The 21,614-nt window shown below is 50.4% G+C and overlaps 2 protein-coding genes across 2 annotated transcripts in view; both read right to left on the bottom strand.

Annotated features, from left to right (window-relative positions):
- Window positions 1-1,732: 1,732 nt before the first annotated feature.
- Window positions 1,733-18,822, bottom strand: JDP2 (Jun dimerization protein 2). Its single transcript, XM_056493490.1, has 4 exons — window positions 18,603-18,822; window positions 7,744-7,967; window positions 3,594-3,698; window positions 1,733-2,770 (listed from the first exon to the last, which is right to left on the bottom strand). The coding sequence occupies exons 2-4, from the start codon at window positions 7,942-7,944 to the stop codon at window positions 2,585-2,587; spliced, it is 492 nt and encodes a 163-aa protein (XP_056349465.1). The 5' UTR covers window positions 7,945-7,967; window positions 18,603-18,822; the 3' UTR covers window positions 1,733-2,584.
- A 206-nt stretch (window positions 18,823-19,028) lies between these two features.
- NEK9 (NIMA related kinase 9) overlaps window positions 19,029-21,614 on the bottom strand; it is a 47,867-nt gene continuing 45,281 nt past the window's right edge. The window contains exon 14 of the mRNA XM_056493320.1: window positions 19,029-19,310. Within this exon, the coding sequence (XP_056349295.1) occupies window positions 19,029-19,310 (282 nt within the window). The remainder of the gene's footprint in view (window positions 19,311-21,614) is intronic.

Raw genomic sequence — 21,614 nt, 5'->3', positions numbered from 1 at the left:
CGGAGCTGGCAACAGTCCCGCAACTACCAGGCTACCAGCTCCAGCACCACCGGCACCAAGCCCTGTCCCAGAAGTACGAGATCCCTTCAGCTCTGCTCCAGTAGTGGTCTACAGTGCTCCAAACTCAGGATGGGGTGGTGTGGGTTGGCCAGGAGGAGGCTGCCTGGCCTTTGAGAAGCGTCACTTGACTTTTCCAAGCAAATCCACATTAGCAGTCTGTGCATGAAGGGCATCTAAGTATAAGGACACTGCCACAGATAGAACCATGGCATTTTAGGTTTGGGAGCATGTTCTGGACATGGCAACACAGGCTGTGCCTGGCATGTGCCCTCTGTTCCCACCCATGCCATGTCACTGTAATGCACAATGTTCAATGGAGCATCTGTCCCACAGCAAAATTTTTAATTCTGAGGAGGTGGGAGTTGGGTGTTGAGAGGACAGATGCTACCAGAGTCAAGAATATTAAATAACCTGTCTCCTACAGGAACCAGGAGGGCTTTGCAGTATAGCACACTTCACAGAAATGGAACCTTTTCCCAACACTCACAGGCTGTGGCATAAAGGGGAAGAGGCCCAAACCCTCTGCTTTAATTTTACTGTGCTACAGCCTAACCAAGTCACCTGAAAAAGAAATGTCCTAAACTTCAAGTGTCAAACACCTTGGTACCAACTGGAATATAGCAGAAGGTTGTTTGGGTGACAAAATCAGAGAGTGGATGGGGTTAGGAAGGACCTTAAAGACAATCTCATTGCAACCCCTGGGCAGTACTAGGATTCAGCTCCTGCCCAAGCCTTGGCTGGCATAGCTGAGCATTAAACTGATGTAGATACATCACTCCACTGGTGCTACCTTTGCTAGCTGCTTCTAGCATGCTGGGTTTCAAAGGGCACCTTTTATTTCTCTTCCAAGCCAGCTGTTTTCATGGAAGAAATTTTTACTGCAATGTGGCCATTTGCCAGAGAAAGGCCAGCACCTGCACCCACAGCACTGCCAGTGCTGCTGGAAGCTGTGTAGTAGATGAGTGAGAGCCTCCTGAGTGGAGATGAGCACACAGGCTCTCCAGGTGAGCAAAAAGTACAAGATGCCTGTGGATAAGATGCCTGGATCATCTGGTATCCACAGGGAGCTCCCGCTGACCAAAGAGGGAATTTATTACCATGTGCACTTTGCAGAGAGAAAAAAAAAAGATAAGGAGGCCCAGCACATGCATCCTTTCAGCAGAGCTTAATGAAAGGCAGATGTATCATGTTTTTCAAAGAATGGACATTGGCTCCTTGCAGCAGATGAGGAATAGGTCAGATCTGAGCCATGAACTCCAGTCTGGGCAGAAGGAAGCACAAAGGCACATGAATGGATCACCAGCACAAGGACATTGTGATAGCTCCCCTATTTCTTTCTCATCCCTGAAATGAGTTAAAACTGCTGTATTTGAGACTGAAACACAAAAGGACCAGTTAAGGATGACATGGTCTCCCTCTGCCTTTCCAAGTGGCAAGCCATGCCTTCCTATTGTCTTTGGTGCAGCATTGAGCTACTTCTTTCTTGACAATAATCAGAGCTGCCTCTATGGTTCCCAGCTTTCTAGGGTGAATTCTCCTGGCCCACAGCTGCTAACACAAGCACCAAAACCAGCTCTGGGATCTCCTCCACTGTGCCACTCAGACAGGAGCACACCTGGCCTGTCCAGCCCTGCCACAGTGCTGATCCAAACAGAGCTACAGGAGGACAGCATACGCAAAGGTAACATTTACTGAGAGATACAGAACTGAGTATTATGAAGGACATACATGGATGGAGAGGGTAGCGACACCACTGCAGAAGGCAGCTTGGACCCCCTTCCCAGCAGGCCAGGAAAGGAGCTGGATGCTACCAGACAAGTAACACAATGGAGATAACTGTGGCATATGTGTTTGTAACAAACAGACCATTATAACATACATTTCTATGGGATCACATCTAGTGATTATATAAATCCATATAGAGATCACTGTATAAAAACTTTGTAAAAAATACTTTAAAAAAGTGTAAAAATGTGCATTCAAAAGCACGGCCGACACGGACAGCTGGGCTGTAAACATTATACTGAGTGTGCTTGTGGGGGGCGCCTGCGCCACCGAGCCCCAACAGGCCTGTCCACCAGATGGGGCTGCATCAAGTGTTTGTGGTTCTTAGGTTTGGGTTTCCCTCTGGAGCGTGTGCCGGGAGCAGTGGCAGCCTCTGGGCAGGGTGCTGGTGGGCACTGCACAGATGCCACGCCTCAGCCTGCAGCCCCTGCTACCCACGGGCTGTGTGGTCCTCGCAGGACACGCTGTGGCTTTGTGGGTCCCAGGGCTCAGAGCAGGCTGAAGGGCTGTGATGAGGGATCACTGCACCACCAGCTCTGCTCGCAGGTCCAGCCTCAGAGTACATGGGTTGGCAGGTTCCTGATCTTCTCCGTTCCCATGTTTGGTCCACAGCTCCCAAGGAAGCCCACTGGGTCCTGGCTGCACCAGGCCTGGGTGCACAGTTCTTCATACAGTACATACATTAAAAACCCTGGAAGACCCTGTGCCACTGTCTCCTCCTCCTGGCGCTGTGCCACCCTCACTTCTTCTCTAGCTGCTCCAGCAGGGGGTTGGCTTCGCTCTCGGGCGTCTTGATGCTGTCTGTCCGCACGATGCAGGTGGGACGGTGCCGGTTCAGCATCAGGATGAGCTGCTGCCTCTCCTGTTTCAGCTCCTCTATCTGGGCCTTCAGCTCAGCATTCATGAGCTCTAGACGCTCAGACTCCTAGCAGGACAGGAACACAACCGCATGTGACTTTATCTAGCAGGACAAGATACAAGACACAATTTGGCCAACATGCCACCTCTGCTCAGTGCTGTCCCTCAGCCCCTGTAGCAGGGGAGCAGACTGAAGACCTGCCAAGGCATCACCTCCCTCCAGGCATTTCATCCCCAGCCCTGCTGCCTTGTGCTACTTAGTGCCATTACACAGAAATACACAGCCACTACCTGGGACAAGTCTCTGCTGCACCCCAGCAAAACCTCTGCCTGGCTGCTTTTTGTGGCCTGGCGTTTGGGAACAAACCCACATGTAAGTCTTCACCCAGCCCATCTGTAAGGGCATGTCCTTGTGAAATGACTCCTTGTCTCACCTACCCATGTCTCCCCACTGTTTGCAGAAAAGCAGCAAGGTGCTGTGACAGTTTTTCTGCCTTGGGGGTAGGGGTGGAATGGGCATCTAGCCTCTGAGCGGGAAAATCTTTAGGACTTCGGTCAAGGGGCCAGCACAGTGCCAGCCCATCCTGTGCAACACTCATATAGGTATTTCTGCTCCAGCACTGAGGCAGAGACATTATCATCCCTCTCTCACCACAAGCCCGGGGCCAGCCTCCAGCCCACTCGCCCTGGCACCAGGGGTAAGCTCTGCCTGAGCATGGACATGGCCACCACCTTCACAGCCTCACGAAAAGCAGGGGCTGTATGTTCCCAGAGAAAGGCACTGGAGCAAGGGGTAGCAGAGGGACAGTTCAGGAGGCAATGTTGCCCTCAGCTGGAGCACTGTTCTAGGGAGGTCCCTGCTGTGCCTTGGGACAGATTGGGGCACCCACCCGCTGCAGGAACTCCGTCCTCTCCTTCTTCTTGTTACGACATCGTGCTGCTGCTACTTTGTTTTTCTCTCGGCGCCTTTTCCTCCTCTCTTCTTCCTCATCCAGCTACAACAAGACAGAGAAACCCAGATCAGAGCCAGCAGGTGTGGGTTGGGGCAGGAGGTCGGGGTGAGCACACTGCAGCCCCACCCCTGGCAGGGCAATGTGGCAGCCACCTGGTCACAGGCCACCAGCACCACAACCTCACTGGAACCAGGTGTGCTGCTGCTACAGCCTCTACCTCCACCTTGTGGGAGCACAGAGAGGGAGACCTATACCCTATAACCCTATGGGCTAGAAACCCATAATCAAATTATTTGTGGATGTATGTTGCAAAGCCTGTGTAAATAGCCTATGGCATGCCTACATCCAAGAACACAAACTAACTCCTTCAAGAAAAATCTGGGTGATGAAAAGCCCTGTGAAGTTACTTTGTAGCATGAATAGAGAAGAAAAGGTCCCCAGTGCCTTCATACACATTTGGCCTGAGTTTCTGAAATTTGAGGTATCAGACTGAACTGCCTATTTCCTATTGACTGATACCCAGTGGCCACAAGACCACTCCACATGTAGACACACCAGTATTGCCTGATGGTAATGAAGGCTGCAGGTGCCATCATCCACAGACTGTGCACACTGCTAACAGTCACCACATCCAAAACCCACTAATCAAAACATCCCAGTGTGATGCACAAGGACTGGATGAAAAGTGGGACTCAGCAAAGGTAGGGTGAAGGGGTAGCTTAAATAAGCTGAATATCCAATACACAGCACATAGCATGCTATAGAAGGCAATGTCTAAGCTTATAGCACTAACAGTTTTGCATCTCTTCTACCTTACTTTGCAAGCATTATACCAAAGCTGCTATTTTAGCTGGGGCTAAAATATTAAGCAAAGCCAGCACAAGCTATGCATAGAATTCCATAATGCCAGGCTGCCACCATTCCTTTGCCAAGGCAGTGTCATGATGCACCAGTGTATCCTACTTGGGAGAACTAGGATGGGAACTGCACTGATACCCCTAAATCCAGTCAGAAATGGACAGCTCACACTGCAGCCATGTAACTTAGATGTGACAGGTTAGCAGAAGTAATCTGCAAGGCACTAACTCTACAATCCACTACCAGGTCTTACAAAATTTCCTGACAGAGATTAAGAGGAGGTGGACACCAAGGTAGATGAAATTCCCCTCTGCACATTCACCAGCTACTAATCTACCCATAAGACAGCTTCTTGGCCTTTTAGTTCAAGGATTACCAGGAGGATGCAGAGAGGTAGCATGTGCTCACAGCTCCAAAGCTCAAAAACCACCCCCAAACTTGGCTTCAAAAGTCCATCTTGGGGTGTAACAGCAACTGGAAGAGCAATCAGCAACTGCACCAGCCCTGGGAACCACCCAACATTTCCATGTCCTGTTGGTCCATTCAACTAGAGTTACAGAATAAATGGTCTGTCTCTGACCCTAGAAAGGGCCCAGCAAAGGTCTTTGTCCTTTAGATGGAGAACAGATCCAAGGAAGGTGGCTCAACACAGACAGAAGCAGCTTGAACTCTTGGCTCTGCTTTTTGACCACAGCTCCTGTACCTTCGTAGAAATTTAGAAAGGTTTGGAAGAGATCTAAAAGATCACCTAGTTCCAATCCTCCTGCCACAAGCACACCTTCCAGTACAGCACTTGCTGAAAGCCCTATCCAGCCTGGTCTTGAACACTTCCAGGTATGAGGAGTCCACAAATTCACTGGGAATGGAAGTTTTCTTCAAGAAAGCAAGTTTTCCCCATCTGCTTCTGCTGGATTTCAGTTCAAAAAGGTGACACAGCCCTGGTGCTCGGGGTTAGGATGTTATTCAGAGGCACATGGGACAGTGATAATGTATTACCCAATAGCATGTCCCAGCAGCTGATCTCCAGGGGATCCCTGTGGGTTGAAGTCTGGGGGATGCCTCCTGAACTGCTTCAGCCAGACTCAGAGACTGAAGTGATCCTCTGCCTGAGGGGCAGGGCTCAATCCCAGAGGGAACACCCCAGGTGGGATACAGTGGTGGAGGAGCCCAGAGGCACCTGCCTACACCTGTCCAAGAGGAGAGCAGTTTTCCCAGTGGGGCTCCATCACCCTGCAGAGAGGCCAGCACCCAATACCTACTGGGTGGGTTTTTGTGTGCACAAACACCCCAATGCCAGGAGATGCTGGTGCCCCCAGCAGAGCAGAGCCAGCTGCCTTGCCCAGGCTCATGGCAAGCAGCCTGTGCTCCCAGGCAGCACAGAGTGGCACGCCAGCACCCAGCATTCCTGGGCTCCAGCGCCCTGCAAGAGGAAAGCAGCTGCAGGCTGCATTGCAAAACTGTGCGTGGGCAGCTTCTTGGCTACTCATGGGATAAGCAGCTACTGCTTCAGCTCCCTCAGGCTTTTGCAGCAAAGCCTTGCCAAGGGCAGCTCCATTTGCTGTCTTCAGCTCCTCAGCTTCACAGGCCATGCATGGGAGGAACCACCTGCATGGAAGGTAGCAGTGCAAGGGCTGTCAGTGGGTTTTATCTTTCTTCTACATGGTGCCTCAACAGCTGGCTCAGAGGACATTCAGCAATTCCAGCACCTCCTGTGGGGCAGAACAGTCCTGTCCCTGTTACACAGATGCCAGTGACATCACAAACCCATGCCCACAAAAAGCAAAAGCAGCAGTTGCAGGGCCAGCTCATAGGCACCCGAGATGCCCCAGGAAAGGAGCTGGGCCCAGGAAGACAGCATAGCCACAGTCACCCTCTTTCTTCCCCAACCCATGAAGGAAGGCAGGCACTGCAGACCATTTGCTGCATTAATACCCAGGCCAAGAGCTTGGAAGAGAATTTGGCTTCAGCTGCAAATCCATTACTGTTTTGCCCATAGACAAATGAAAGTCCTTAGCATCCCCCAGGGCCTTACAATGGCCTCCCACAGTATCCTAACCTCAGCTCTTCCCATTGCAGAGCTGTCCAGTCCTTCCCAAGCAACTTCCAGGCTGCACAAGCTAACTGGACACTCTTTTGGGCACAGAGCTCCTGTGCAAGGTGATCAGATGGACTACATCATGCCAGTTCTACCCACAGGAGTCAACCTCAAACAGCTGGGGAGAAAGAACACAGATGCTCTACACAGGTGAGCCTGGCTGCTGCTGAGCTTCTGCCAAAAAATTGGGCTAAATCAAGTGTCAGCACCACTTGGAGAGCAGGTTGCTTCCTGGAACTCCTATCTTACTGCCTTCAGCTCACAGCTCATCACAGGCAGCTTTTCACATCATCTTAGCACCTCCTTGCTCAGCTTCCAGAGAGACACATCACCTCATCATCATATGGCATCATCTGTGGTAACCCACACAGATCAAATGCTCAGCTCAGGAGGCTGTTCATGGGACCTTCTAACAGCAGCCAGCACCCTCACCAATGAGGGACCTTGCAAACAGTGGGTTCCCAGCTCCATCTGCAGGCAGTAGAGGTGCAAACACTCACCACCAGCTCAGTCAGAGTCAAACATTGGACAAGCAACACATGGGACAGCCATGTGAGGAAAACACTGTCCAAGTACCTCTCTAGTCCTGACATGGCAGCAGAAACTACCCACTTTCCCCATCCCAGGAAACTCGAGGTGAAGCCAGGGCTCACCCCAAGCAATGGGGCAGGGGCAGCCCCCAGCCAGCAGCACCCATGGCACAGGCCGAGTCACTGATCCACAGTGCTCGTCCTCACAGCCCATCCCTGATGAAGGGGCAACACCAATGCCAGAAGCAACAAGGCTGTGTGAATTCTACTCTGGGTTCACACCCCAGCCTAGGGACATGTTGGCTGCAGCAGACCCCACTCCACACACAGAGTTTGAGTTCAGATGGCTGCCAATTGCTGCACTGGACCAGCCAGGTCTGGGATGCTGAGGCTACCGCTGACACACAGAGACACAAAATCAGGCTGGGAGCAGAGGCAGCTAGTGGAGCAGCTGCCAGTATGCATGCACAACACCAAACAGGTGCTCACAAAACACACTGCTGGCCACCCTGCTGTGACAGCCAAGCACGGGCAGGAGAGAAACCCAGCAAGTGCAGACAAGAGCGCTGCAGGGCGAGTGCAGCCAGCAGCCCCCAACACTCACCTCACTCTTGACAGGCTGGGGTCTCTTGCCAAGCTTCACCTCCAGGAACTGGAGCGGCGAGATCATGGCCCCGATGTTGCGGATGTCGGCGCACTTGAGCTCCTCGGCGGTCAGCGCGGAGCCAGGCAGTCCCGTCAGGGGGCCCAGCCCCGGCAGCGCGCCGGCCGTCAGGGACGGGTCGGGGATCTGCCCTGGCATCATAGCAGGGGAAACGGCTTCCTAGGCTGCAGGGGGACAGAGACATCCCATTACAACCAGCTACAGGGCCCCCTGACACAGCACAAGGCAAACTCATGCTACAGTGTCATCACCTACAGGGGCATGAATCAAGGAAGGCAGATGTTCTCCCCCAGGAAGGAGAAAGGCAGAGAATAAGCACAATCTGTATGACAGAAAATAAATTACATGAATCCTGTCAGGAAGAATAGGCTACTGAGGTGTAGGTCGGGAAGGGAAGAGACCTGAGAGGCAAAGCACCAGAAGAACAGGAGCTGACTGCAATGACACTGATGCTGTGGACACCTTTCTCTGGAATACAGCAGATTAAGGTTTGCTTTTAACTGAGTTTTGATTAATTAATGTGTGGATTATTAGTACAAAGAGAAAGTGGCACAAAGAGAACCATAAAATGCCCTAGGCTGGATTTCCTCTGGGCAGGCTCAGCCACTGATCAGGGCCAGGACACAGCACACAAAGACCATGGATAAAACTGCAAGAAAAAACCCGCCACTGTATAAACATCTCTCAGCACAGACATGAGGAAACAAAGGCTGGAGGGGAAGGGAAATGGTGCAAGGGTCAAAAGTCCTCTTCTATCATGAAAGAAAAAAAGTGAGAATAGGGTGAGGGCAAACTTCAGCAAGACATTTACAGGGAGGAGAAAGGGAGTTATCAATGAGTATGAAGAACAAGCAGCAATGAGATAATAAAATTAAACCTAAAATGGTAAGTCTATAGAGCTGGAGCTGTTACATTAGTCCAAAAGCCATGGGAGCAGATGGTTGTTGGCTGCAATGCAGATGCATCCCTGCTGTGTACCTGGCCTGGGACAATCACAAGTTACCTGTTTACAACATTCAGAGTCAACTTCTGTCCGCACAGCAGCCATTTGCCCCTGCTCTCCTTGCTCTGCCCATTCAGAGAAGTCCTAGCACACTGTAGGAGCCTCCAGGCATCCACCCCATTCTGCCCCTACACAGGGGACACCAACACAGCAGGGATAAAGAGCAGCAATGCCAAGAGAGAAACAGACTAAAGGAATGGACCCAAAACCCCACTGTGCAGTTTCCTCCAACCACAAGAGCCAGTCAAAAAGCAGGTTTCAACAGCTGGAGAAACTCACGGAGGCTCTCACAGCACCAAGTGTGAGAAGAGGAGCATTAAATGAGGGATAACATGCATTTGCCCTGCTCTTTCCAAAGCATCCACTCTCATCTGCTGAGAGACCAGGTAACAGTACAACTCGTGCAAACCCACACACACACAGAGCCAAGCCAGCTGCCACAACTGCTCAGCACTTGCCATCCCAGGGTGACACATCTATGCCAGTACCAGGCTGAAAACTTGAGTAAAGCTGCATGTGAGATAGAACTGCTGGATCACAGAATCACAGGACAGTTGAGGCTGGGAGGGATCTCTGGAGATTGCCTGGTCCAGCTGCCCTGCTCTGGTGGAATCAGTGGGAGCAGGCTGAACAGGGTTAATCATGGCAAACAGAGAAGTTAAGGATTTCTTGGTGCTGGCACATCTCTTTCCCCAAGAGATTATTCAATATATTTGTTAATGTGAAGGAACCAGAGATAAGCAGCAGAAGAGAAGGAAAAACAAGCATAGAGGCTAGTCAAGGGCAGAGAGGCTAATGCAAGCTCCACAGCATCCAGCACGGGTGCTGTGCAAGCTCTGTTGGTGTGACAGACAGAATGGTTTGCAGCAGAGAGTGCCTACAAGCTGCAATGTGCTGTGAGCTGCCATACAGTCTCATCTGCCAATGAAGAGGTACAGGTGTCAGCATGAGATGTCCCCTGGCAGGGTTTGCTCAGCTGTGACCAAGAAGACTTGAGAAAGAGCAGGGAAACCAGATGCAGCAGGACAGAAACCATAAAGAGGTGGCAACCAGGAATCAAGTCCTCTGTTCCAGTCATCCTTTAGGAGACCAGAAAGGGGAAAACAAGCCAGTGCTCAGCAGTGCTGGGAGCACTGCTGTGGGGAGAGGAAGCTGGGCAGGGAGGAGGTGAGCTGCATAAGGTTATTAAAGCCTGAAGAGAAGACAGGAAAGAGACAAGTAACTTCTCAAGAGAAGTGATACTATCTGATGAAATGGACTCCTTCCCATTTGGTGACAGAAAAGAAAGAGAAAATATTTGGTAATGATGCTTGACCTCAGAAAAGATTACAGGTCAACTCCTTGAGATTGAAAGGACCTAAACTGATGCAAAGTATTCATTCTTCTACAGAGACCTCTAAACTAGAAAACTGCAATTCCACATCTGCAATGGAATCTTGTACTGACATCTTGTACCACAATCTGCACCAACATCTTGTAAGATGTCCAGAGATGCCCAATGCAGCTGGGCTCTGAAGCTGCACACCACCTCCCTCCTCTTCCTTTCAGGCCTACACATGGCTAAGATGCTTCACCCCTCCAGAAACAAGCACCATCACACCCTTAGGCTGCGCTCCAAGATAGGAAAACACGAGTTATTTAGGGAGTTTGACTAAATCCCTACCACCTTCCTCAGAGATGTCCCTCTCCAGCAGGAAGGCACTGGGTCAATGAGGTGGCATGACAAAGGGGAGGGAATCTAGAGATTCTTCCCAGGATCTCCTGCCACAAGACAGAGCTGTATGGAGTTAAATTCAGCCCACCTTTTTGGGATAGATGTATACACTGCAGAGCTGGCCATTTCCCTGACACTGCCACCAAGGTGACATGCTGTGGCACTGGGGAAGACATCTGCCAACAGTAGCACAGCCCAGTCCAGCTGCTGCACACCCCTCACCAGCAATCCCACAGATGTCCATCCCCAGCTTGAACAGTTTATGTCAAAATTTAAAAAATATAATAGAAAAAACAATCAGTAGCAAAAGTATATGAGCATCCACTTGAAGTCTCTTACAGACTCGATTTGGAGCCCTGACCCACACTTTCACAGGCTTCAAGATGAGAATTTACTTGATCCCAGCACTGGATGCCAAAATCCATTCTGGACTTGGAGGACTTGGTTTAAATTTATTCATTAATATGCTGAGTTGGAGGGACCCATAAAGCCCAGCTCCTGACCCTGCACAGGATAGCCCAAGAGTCAAACCATATGCCTTAGACTGCTGTCCAGACACTTACTGAACTCTGCCAGGCTTGGTTCTGTGACCACTTCCCTGGGGAGCCTGTTCCAGCATCCAACCACCCTCTGGATGAAAAACCTTTTTCTGATATCCAACCTAAACCTCCCCTGCCTCAGCTTCATGCCATTTCCTTGAATCCTGTCACTGGTCACAAGAGTGCCTGCCCCTTCTCTTCCCCTCACAAGAAAGTTTTAGACTGCAGTGAGGCCTTCCCTCAGCCTCTTCTCCAGGCTGAACAGACCAAGTGACCTCAGCCACTCTTCATGTGGCTTCCCCTCCAGCCCTTCACCATTCTTCATGGTCCTCCTTTGGATGGTCTTTAATGGCTTAATCTCTTTTCTTTATTGAGATGCCCAAAACTGCTCACAGCATTCAAGGTGAGGCCACACATGTGTGGAGCAGAGCATGACAATCCCCTCTCTTGACTGGCTGGAAATGCTGTGCTTAATTTCTTCATTTCATCATGACATGCAGTTGACAGTACCCAGGCTAGACAGTCCAGGTGCTCAGGCAGACTGAGTATAGGGTCACTGCAATTTATGAAATAAGGAGCAAGGAAAAATCCATTCTAAAAATTTATCCTGGATCCAGGAAGTACAGTGCCAAAGCCCACATCACAACCACATCAGTGTAAACTATTTTTTAAGCTGATCAAACCAAAGTGCCAGAAGCCTTCTGGAAAAACCATAAACCTGCTGAGAACAAGGTGGAAAGGGGGAAAAGTATCTTTTACAAGTGAGAGCTTGCTCAGGGGTTAGAATGGTCGGGAGCACATTGAGAACTGTCAAGAGTCAAGCTGAATTAGGCCTTGGAGAGGCACATTACACCATTCCCATCAGAGCTATAACCATGGAAGTGAAAAGGAAAGGTGCCATCCCTCTCTGTAGCAGGGGTGCAGTAACAGATCACCTCCCCAATACCTGAGGGCCCTCAACCCCAGGCACTGCCACTCCCACTGGCTGGAGGGATTCAAACTCCAAGTTTGTTCCATTCCTTTGCTTCTTCCTAATATAAGCACAACTTTCTTTTCATCTGAAGTCCCAGATGCTTTCCCATTCTTTTCTGGTGAGTGCCAGAGGTAAGTTGTACTTGGATCATGTAAAAAAAGCCAGACTATGGAATTCTAATACTTCAATCTTCCTTCTAAAGTCGTTACCCTGGCAGATATGGACATGCTTACCTACAGCTCCACCACATTTGTACCACATTCACACAGTAGGGCAAAACTTCAGAGTTCAGGATCTGATTATGACCTTGAAGTTGCAGCTCTTCAGTAGCCACATCTTGCTGGATGGGGTGAATACAGCTGGTGCCTTGCCAATTCTTATTTCCTTTCTGGATATTCCCTTGCAGCATTTGCTATTTCTAAGGCACATGAACCAACTCACCTCTGTATTCCTTCACTTTCCAACACAGTGGGGATTCTTATTAGGTTTTTTCCTTTTCAGAACTGATTAATAACAGACTTTTTTTCCTCAAAGCCAGGTGGTCTTTCAACATCTCTTTACACAAGCTTGGAAATGTCATGTCTTCAGTAAAACCCGATTTTCTAGTGTCCTACATTTGTATCATACAATTCCTTTGTATGTGCATTTATCAGCTATGCTTTTCCACAAAATGAAACCCACAGCAAGTCTTGCATATGAACATTGGATCAGCATGACACCAGCTTCTTGAGTTTACATTCACCATAACTCTGCCTTCTGCAGCAATACTATTCATCATTTTGTGTCATGACATCAAGATGCTCCAGAGTGAATTAGGAAACAGAGAAGGCTTTCTTACAACTCCAGTTCAATGATGAGTGAGTAGCTTATGCCATTCATTGCTCTGTTCAGCAACTATCTTTGCAGCAAAAATCTGGTCAACACATGATTTCACAGGTCAAGATTCAAATTTCCTTAGCTTCGCCTCTACACTCCCTTATTCTGGCTAAAATGCTGTAACACAAGACTTAACCTCTTGCCGAAATGTCTGTAAACCCTCCTGATAATTGCAGCAACTTTTGCATCCTTGCTTTGGCACTGTTCTTCCAGTGGCTTCATTAAACTCAGTTATTTTATCAGCAGTCATACCCAAAAAGCTGACAGTAGTAGCTTTCTCTGCTCACCTTGGTTTTGCTGCATCTTTCCCAGTTTCAAGTGTTTGTGTGCTTTGTTCCCCAATTCTATCCTTATGGTCAGCAGTCTGTGACACTGGTTGATTTAACATTTCTTAAAGGCAGCACCCATTACTCTTAGTTTTGCTCCTATTGCCAGAGTCTGTTATCTTCTGGAAAACACAACCTGGAGGGAAGAAGATTTACCAAGTTGTTTCTGTCCCACACATTTGCTCAGCTTCCTCAGTGACACTGTTCCCACATATTCTTCTATTCTTTCTCTTGCAGTTCTAATCTTTATGTTCTTGGGGTTTTTTGTTTTTTATTTTTTTAATGGCTTGGGTTTTTTCTCTTCATATACTGATTTGGTTGCTGCTTTTTCAGGTTTGGCTTTGGGTTTTTTTTTTTTTAAGAAGCTGGTGTTTGCTCAGCAGTTACAGCATAAATCTAATGTGCACAGGCATAATTCATATAATGCAGTATCCCTGGGGGCTTGTACTCCAGTTGCTAGCCTGTATTCACACCCCTCCTGCCACCTCTTCACTGCTATTCTTACCCACAGACTAAAACTGGCACAGGAATGCCTACCTTCACTGAAATCAGACATTCAATTCTCTGCACATAGACTGCCCCAATTTGTATCCACCATCCTATGCATCCCCACTTATCCAGATGTGCTGTTTGTTTCTTTATAAACCCAATGTGATTGCTACTGCTGCATCAAGAGCATCATTCTGCAGAGACGACCATGACATCCCAAAGCAGGCTCTGACAGTCACACTTCCATTTAACTTGCTATTACTGCCTTGTCTCTGGTGTCAGCTTCCTTGGTGAGAGTAAGGGCCATTTGAAGCCTTATTTTCAATTTTGCTGTCTATAATACAATCAGTTTCTTACAACATAAGCTGTTTCAGATGTGCTGACATCTATAATGCTTGATCCAAGTAGCCTTCTGATGCTCAGAGAGCCAGTCTAGCATCTAATATTGCCAGCCAGCAGATTCTGACACACTGTACCTACCAGTATGTTTCTCTTTTGCCTATATTAAGCACTGCACTAGAGCATAGTCTGTCCTACCAGCCCTTCTCCATGCTGCCTGCAGAAAAAAGGCCATGCTTGCCTGGTATTCTCTCTGCAGGCTCAGCCTGGGTGCCTGCCATTACTTGTCAGCTGCCACACATCAGAGCACTGCTGAAGTCTCTAAGCCACCATACATGCAATCTGATCTCTTTATCAGTGTGTTAGCACCTAGCACAATATTGCCATTTGTATGTACTGTCTTGGAGCACCAAAGTCACAGTAACTGGCCTTTCATCTGCTCCTGGCCAGCAGGGAATAATAATTCTGCTTTGGACATCAGAAGCAGTGCTACCAAATTCTAGTTCCTTAAGATTCTACTCTGGCTTTATTGCCATTTTTAAACTATTTTTTAGCTCCTGGCTATCAAGCTACATCAGTCTCTATGTCATACACTGAATCTATCTAGTTCCTTCTGTGAGCAGAAGGATGATTTATATGAAAGCCCTTTCCTGACATACCCAACTTCTCATGCCCTAAGAATGTAACTTCCTAAACAAAGACAGGGCAGTTGGCATCACTCCTTCTCTGAAGCTCTGAGCCACTTGCTTTTTTCCATCTTCTGATAAGTCTGCAGAGTGCTGATGGTCTGAAGCCTACAGACCTTCTTCCACTTCCAGGCCCCAGTGGGAACAGAAGAAGGCAGAAAGACACTACCCCATATTCCCAGTGCCACAAGTACTTTGCTGTGCAATTAGAGCTTTCTTCTGCTGTCCAAAACAAGATACTCTCTCATTGCCACACGATTCTATCTGCTCTTGATGTATTTCATTTTGAGTCGCACCTTATAGTCATATCTTCTGGCTAGCTGCTTCTGCTCTGCACTGTTAAGAGCAGTACCTTGCAGGGCCAGTGCCAAGCACCACAGTGATCACTGTCAAAGTTATCTGCCAAACATCAGAACACAGTAGCAGACAAACCCTTTGAGGGCAGCCAGTCTTTTCAGATACCCGTGAAGTAGCTCTGGTAAACATGGAGCAACCATCCTTAACAACAGCCATGGTGTATTCAGTCATTAGTTGCTGCACCTGTTGATACCAAGGAACCCACCACCTATAGAATATTGAAAAGCTGCAGTGACACCAACTGGGATAAAAATGTGCATGCTCTCCCTTTACTGAACACCTAACATTACTTAATGCTTTATGGCATCACAGAAATTCCCCCTTGTTTAAAGACCAGTTAAAGGCATGGTCACAGCGAGGCCTACCAAGTGCACTGAGGTGGAGCACACCACCTCAGAACGCAGGACACTGAAATACCCCACTACCCACTGCAGTACCTCCACACCCCATTTCCATCCCAGGAGGGAGAACAGCTTCTATAACCAGATTCTAGGTTTGCAGGTCCAAAGACATCCACAGACACTCTGAGCTGCCATTCCTGCTGTTCCTTTCCTCCCACAGGCAGCCCCATGTGGTGGGAGAAGAGTTGTAGGGTATGTGAACACCTACACATGTAACCTCTCACCCCCAGTTCACAGAGTGAGTGGGGGCCACAGTGCTGAACAGAGGAAGGAGCTATGAAGAGCTGTTCTTTAGGAGGTGGAATTCTAAGCCTACTTCATGAGTGGGAACATTCTGGCTCAGTCCTGCACATCTAGCTGGCAGAAGGAACATCCGAGTCATTGACAGACAGAGGGCTATGAAAAGCTTTCTAAAAACAGGAATGCAGAGAGCCCTGCTGCCCTCCCTCCTCTTCTCCATCAGGCAAGCTCAGAGCTTCCTACACTGTGCAAATAGGGCAGCCCAGAGCAGATAGTATCTCATTGGCAGAAATGCCATTTTGCAGCCCCTTGTCCAACTGAGTCTCACCATCAGGCCTCCACACCTGCCTGTCTAATGCTTCAACTCCTTGTCCCTTTTAGGAGAGGAGGGGAATACTGGCTCTCCAGTGCTCAGCTTTAGAAATCATCCCCATTTGCCATTAGCAAAGCAGTCAGCTCACAGACCTTCTTCCCTGAGCATTTCTCTCTGTACCCTCACAGGGCAGCAAAAAGCTCCAGTTTAGCTGCTCCCACCACTGCAATGCAGCGATTGACTTCCAAGCAACCTGTGACAGCAGGGTTTGTACAGCACTTACCACATCAAGGCTCCCTCACTGCAATAGTTAATTGCAATAACTGCAAAAAAAAGCCATTAATTATCACAGTATTAGTATTGCAATTAATTATTTGAGGCTGTACCACCCACTGGTTGCCATTCACCAGGATGGCAGTACAGAGCAGGAAGGTAAAAGCTATCCTATTTGTACCTGAAGCAGCTCAAAGGGATTTGAGAAGGAAGGAATATCCTGGTCTGAGAAAACCACAATGTCTGAGCTGCAGCCTAACAACTGGCTTGTTGAAATTACCCAGGACCTTCCATAACCGCATGTGGTCAGGGCTAGAATCTTCTTCAAGAAGACAATCCTGCTCCAGCACAAAGGATGGCCTCAGAGATGACAGCCCCTACCCCCCCTACAAACTCCCCAAAATTATGCCCTGAATACCAGGGTCATCCACAAAGACCTCTAATCCATATAAAGGCCAGCTCTGGCTGGTCTGCAGCAGCACTGCTCAGCTGAGAGGCCCATATGTGCCTTCAGCTTCCTGACTGCATGTTAAAATAGCCTGCAATGTTTGGATTGATACTCTGGACAGTCCAAGCAACTGAGAAATGCAGCCAAAGACAGATGGCATCAGGTTTGCAGTGCCCCCCTCCTTGCTGCACTGGCACTGCAGGACACACACACATGCTGGCAAGGGGTCCCACGCCTCCCTTGCTCTTGGGGCCAGGCCCACTACGAACAGCCACTGCAGTGAAAAGAGCCTCTCACAGCTTCACATTCAAGACATTGCATGCTGCCAAGTACCTGGCCCAGGCAATGCAGCTGAAGTAGCAAATGCTTGCACAGGGAAGGAGACCACAGAGCAGATGCTCAGTGCTGCTTGAGCAGTTGGACACAATGCTCAGAGGGACAGGAGAGGAGGAGGAAGGAGGTCTGAATGAGTATTTACTCTTCCTTGACAAGGAATGCAGCACAGAGACCTTTGCATCCTGTAAGGAGGGAAATACTCAACTGTGAAGATGCAGGGAAACCATCCATAGGTGTCTCAGTGAGGAAGCAGAGGCAATAACCTGCACACTAACTCAGCAGATTTTGTTGATTCCCCAGACACCAGGAGCAACCATTTGCTGCATGACCCAGTAATGGTGTGGATGGCAGCTCCTGCACCCACACACACATCCCCTAGATGGGCAGGTTTTTGAATTTTTACATCACTAGGAATCACACTAAGAATCTGAACTCCATAGACTGGCATTCACAGATGCCCTCATACAAGCTTTTACCAACAAATTCCCAGGGCAGACTCTGTCAAGAGCCTCCAGACGGAGATTTTTAAGCAAGTTTTCTCAAAACTAACTTTAAAATCCTGATCTGAGCTGCAGAAGCATTTGCTTCTGCTGAGCTCTTGGAGTCCAAGCACACACACACACAGTTTGGCAGTGGTTGTGTTCCAGGGCTGGTAATGCAAGCCATGGAGCAGGCTGCCAAGACAAGCAAGAGAACGAGCCAGGCCCCGTTTCATTGGCCACCATACGCTGCATATGGCCCTGGAACCAGCCAGCACAGTGTTCTCACCCTCCTTGAAGGCATAGGAGACCCTGTGTTTTCAAATACACCTCCACAGGGCCTTCATTAAAGGAAAATGGAAACATAATGTGGCTCTTGCTCCCCTGGTATTTCTCCCTTTCCCCCAATTTGCTCTCAAACCTATTTCCCTTCCATGGAAAAAAAGAAAAGTACCTCCTGGAGCAGAGCGTGCAAAAGAATGCAACTTCCATTCAACTCCATGCCTGACTGCTAAAGCGGACTTGGGACCGCGCGGTGGGGGCGCCTCCAGGGCCGCTTTCCTTCCCCGGGCCTCCCGGGCTGGAGGCACGGCTGGCGACAAGCAGCCCGCCCGGCAGGCAGGGAGCCCGCGCCCCTCACCTGCGCGCCCGGCCAGCAGGTGAAGCGGAGGCAGCGAGCGCCGAAAGCGGGGAGGCCGCCCCCGCCGCCCCGCAGAGCGGCAGAGCCCGGAGCCGGCAGCCCCAGCCCCCGCACGCCGCCGGGTGCGGGGGTAGCAGCCCCGCTCCGAGCCTCCCATGCGGCTGTGCCCGCCCCCGCGGAGGGTCTGCCCGCATCTCCGCGGAGCGCCCGCACAGCAGCGCCCTGCCCGCTGCCGCCCGCACGGGATGCTGCTCCGGGCGCCCCCAGCCCAGCCCCGCTGTCCGCCACCCCCGCGGAGCCCCGCGCCGCCCGCCCCCTGCCGCAGTCCCGGCCCGCCCGGCGCGTCCCCCGCCCGCACCCAACCCACCGTGCAGGGCGGCCGGGATGCCGGGGTGCCCGCGGGGCCCGGCCGTAGGGGCCGGGCGCGGGCTGCAGGCTCAGCCCCGTCGCCTCCGCCGCTGCCCCGACCCCCGGGCCCCGCCGGGTGCCGATGTCGGTGCCGGCCGCCGCCGGGGCGCCTCGGCCCGCCGCCGCTCGCCGCCCCGGTGCGCGCCTCCCGCAGGCTGTGGCAGGCGGCGGGGTGGGTTGCATCAGCCCCGGTTATATAGCGGCCCCTGGGCTGCGGGGAGGGGTCGGGAATGCGGAACCGGCCGGGCTGCCAGCGCCACACGTCAGGGAGGGCGGAGGAGCGGGGCCGCGGGGCGGGGAGCGCCGCGCAGGGGTGGGACCAGCCGGGGCACCCCGACATCCCGCACCTCGGCATCCCGCATCCCCCCGCCCGGCGTCCCGCACCTCACGGCCCGGCATCTCCGCATCCTGCACTCCGGGACTCCGCACCCGCCACCCCCCAGCACCCTCTGCCCTCGCAGCCGGCGTCCCCGGCACCTCTTGACCCCTCCGCACCACGGCTCCCCGGCACCTCGCACCCCCCGACCGGTGCGCGCCCCTCCACTCTCTGCTTCCCTTCGCATCGCTCTCGTTCCCCAGTGCACGCCAGGACACCGTCCCGGGCAGCCGCCACAGCCGTGCCCGAGCTAGCCCGATTAGTGCGGAGCCTCCGCTCCTCAGTCCTCAGCTGGGAAGAAGGAGACAAAGCACCAGAAGAGTATCCCCACCATCAAGCCCGCCTCACCCCGGGGCAGCAAAGGCACAAGGGCAAGGAGAGCTGCAGGGTCACTCCACTGTCCCGTGGGAGGCAAGAACTTTCTCATCCCATCCCTCCCGCAGTCTGGCCTCCTCATGCCCACACAACGCTGTCTCCCTCATACAAGGGCCAAGGGCTGTCAGCCAAGGCTCCTCTTCCCAGCTGTTTTGTTTTCTTATCATCAATGGGACATCAGGGAGGGATATTGCCTGAAGCACAGGTACACTCCTGGTGCCGAGCGTTCTAGCACCTTGATGTCAGATGGGGATCTTGGAGCAGGTGACAGACTGGGTCCTTCCTGATAACTGATTTGTGTTTGGTTCTTTCCTCTTTCTCTCTAAATTGGCCTCTTCCCAGCTGCATCAGCCAAACTGTTCTGGGACAGCAAAGCTTTGAACAACTGGGGGACCATGCTGGACCTGCCATAGATGGTGGATGCCCCAGGGCCGTTGCTCCTAAAGCATTTCAGGACAGAAAGACTCCTTTTCCTTTGGAAAGATATCATCCTAAGAGTAGTTAGCAAAACCACCAGGCTGAGCAGCACTACCCAGTGACAGTGGCACTGCCATCTCTCTGACCCACCAAACACCACAGAGAGGCAGCACCTATCCTACCTTGTTTTCCTTCCCCTGACTTGTCAGTTGTTGTTTCTTTTCAGCATTCACCAATTTAATTTCTTTACACAACTGAGGATTCAGTGGGAGAGGTCTGGGACTGAGCAGGAACGTGAGATCAGAAATGCTGTGCTCAATATAGGATATAACCTGCCCAAGTTGTCCTACAGAAATAGGTAACATCTTGGCTTGGCTGTACATTGCACATGTATCTTCATTACTAATCTTCTCATGCTGTTCTTTTGTTTGTTTGTTTTGTTTTCAGAGAGGCAGAATACTTTTTATACACTTTTGCATACAACCCCAATATTTCCTTAATCTTGGCACCTCATCTTGGGGGGAAAGGAGAAATGTCAGCCAAGATATATTTTTTCCATATGCATTCCTTCCTGCATCAGATAGGACAGACTTTTATATTGCCTTAAGCTGCTGGTATCCCAATGGGGTTGACAAACAGTTTGCCTCTCTAGCAAATCAGACAAGTTGCCTTCAGGGCATGACAGCTTTCTCAGAACTGCTGCATCCTGAGGGAAGGGAAGAGGACAAACAGGAGGGATTTCAGAAGAGGCTGATGACCTGGTTGAGCAAGGTTTAGTCCAGCACATAGTTCCTCCTGCAGCCTTTCCCTACCCTGGGGAAGGTGGGAAAGTGCCATTTTTCCTTCTTTGCAGGGGATTGGAAGAAAGAGAGCTCTGCCTACTCTGTCTTCCACCTTTTTTTGCCTTTTTTATTTCCCTTTCACTGGTGGGCAGAGCTGGAGATCTCATTGCAACACAGACATCTATTGCCCCAGCCTTCAGTACCTGCTCTTTCTGTCCCAGATAGCTTCCACAGGATGGGAGCATCCTCTGGTCTGTAAAAGACCAGCACTGCAGGATGTTTGCAGTACACTGATTTCAAGACTGTGCTGAAGATGGTTGGGAAGTGGGAAGGAGAGCCCACCACCCTACAATTTTTTTCCTTCCCTGCTTTCCCACTGCAGGTTCTGGAGGCAGCTGAGCCCCCATTATTATCATGCAAGTTAGTCCTAACTAACTTATTTAACTTAACTATTGAAGAGCTAGTTCCAGGGAAACAATCCTTGCCTGGGACAGTGCTTACGCACATGTTTAAAGGGACAAACTTGCATCATTCTGCCTTGACTTGGGAACTCTTGTCTCACAGGGGAATTTTCCTTGCTCTTGCAGCCGCCTGTGCTTGAACTGTTCTTTTCCCAAGCTGGGTTTTGCCTCATGTAAACACCAAATATGTTTACTTTTCAGATCGTTTCATTTTGGCTAGAAAGGCATAACAATTAATTGAGAATTCGTGGCTTCAGTGGGTAAAAGTGAACAAAAAAGTCACCTACAAGAGGCTGTTTGCTAAATGATGCAGATAAACACGTCTGGCCCTACCAGGGCTGGTCAGTCTTGCCACTGCGGTGGAAACATGTGCTGACAAAGTCAAATTAATCAAATGTGAATGGTAGCATTTGCAACGGAGACAGGAGCTGTTGAGAAAAAAAGCAAAACTTCCACTGCACAGAACATAAAAAGCTGTCAGTACCTTGCTGCCTGGCAGATGGCTTTCCCTTCAGATGAAAGGGATGATTTGCATATTTTTGTCCAAAATAAAGTGTGTG

Source organism: Oenanthe melanoleuca, chromosome 5 (genome assembly GCF_029582105.1).
Source record: "Oenanthe melanoleuca isolate GR-GAL-2019-014 chromosome 5, OMel1.0, whole genome shotgun sequence".
NCBI lineage: Eukaryota > Metazoa > Chordata > Aves > Passeriformes > Muscicapidae > Oenanthe > Oenanthe melanoleuca.
This window is presented reverse-complemented; position numbering and strand designations above follow the sequence as displayed.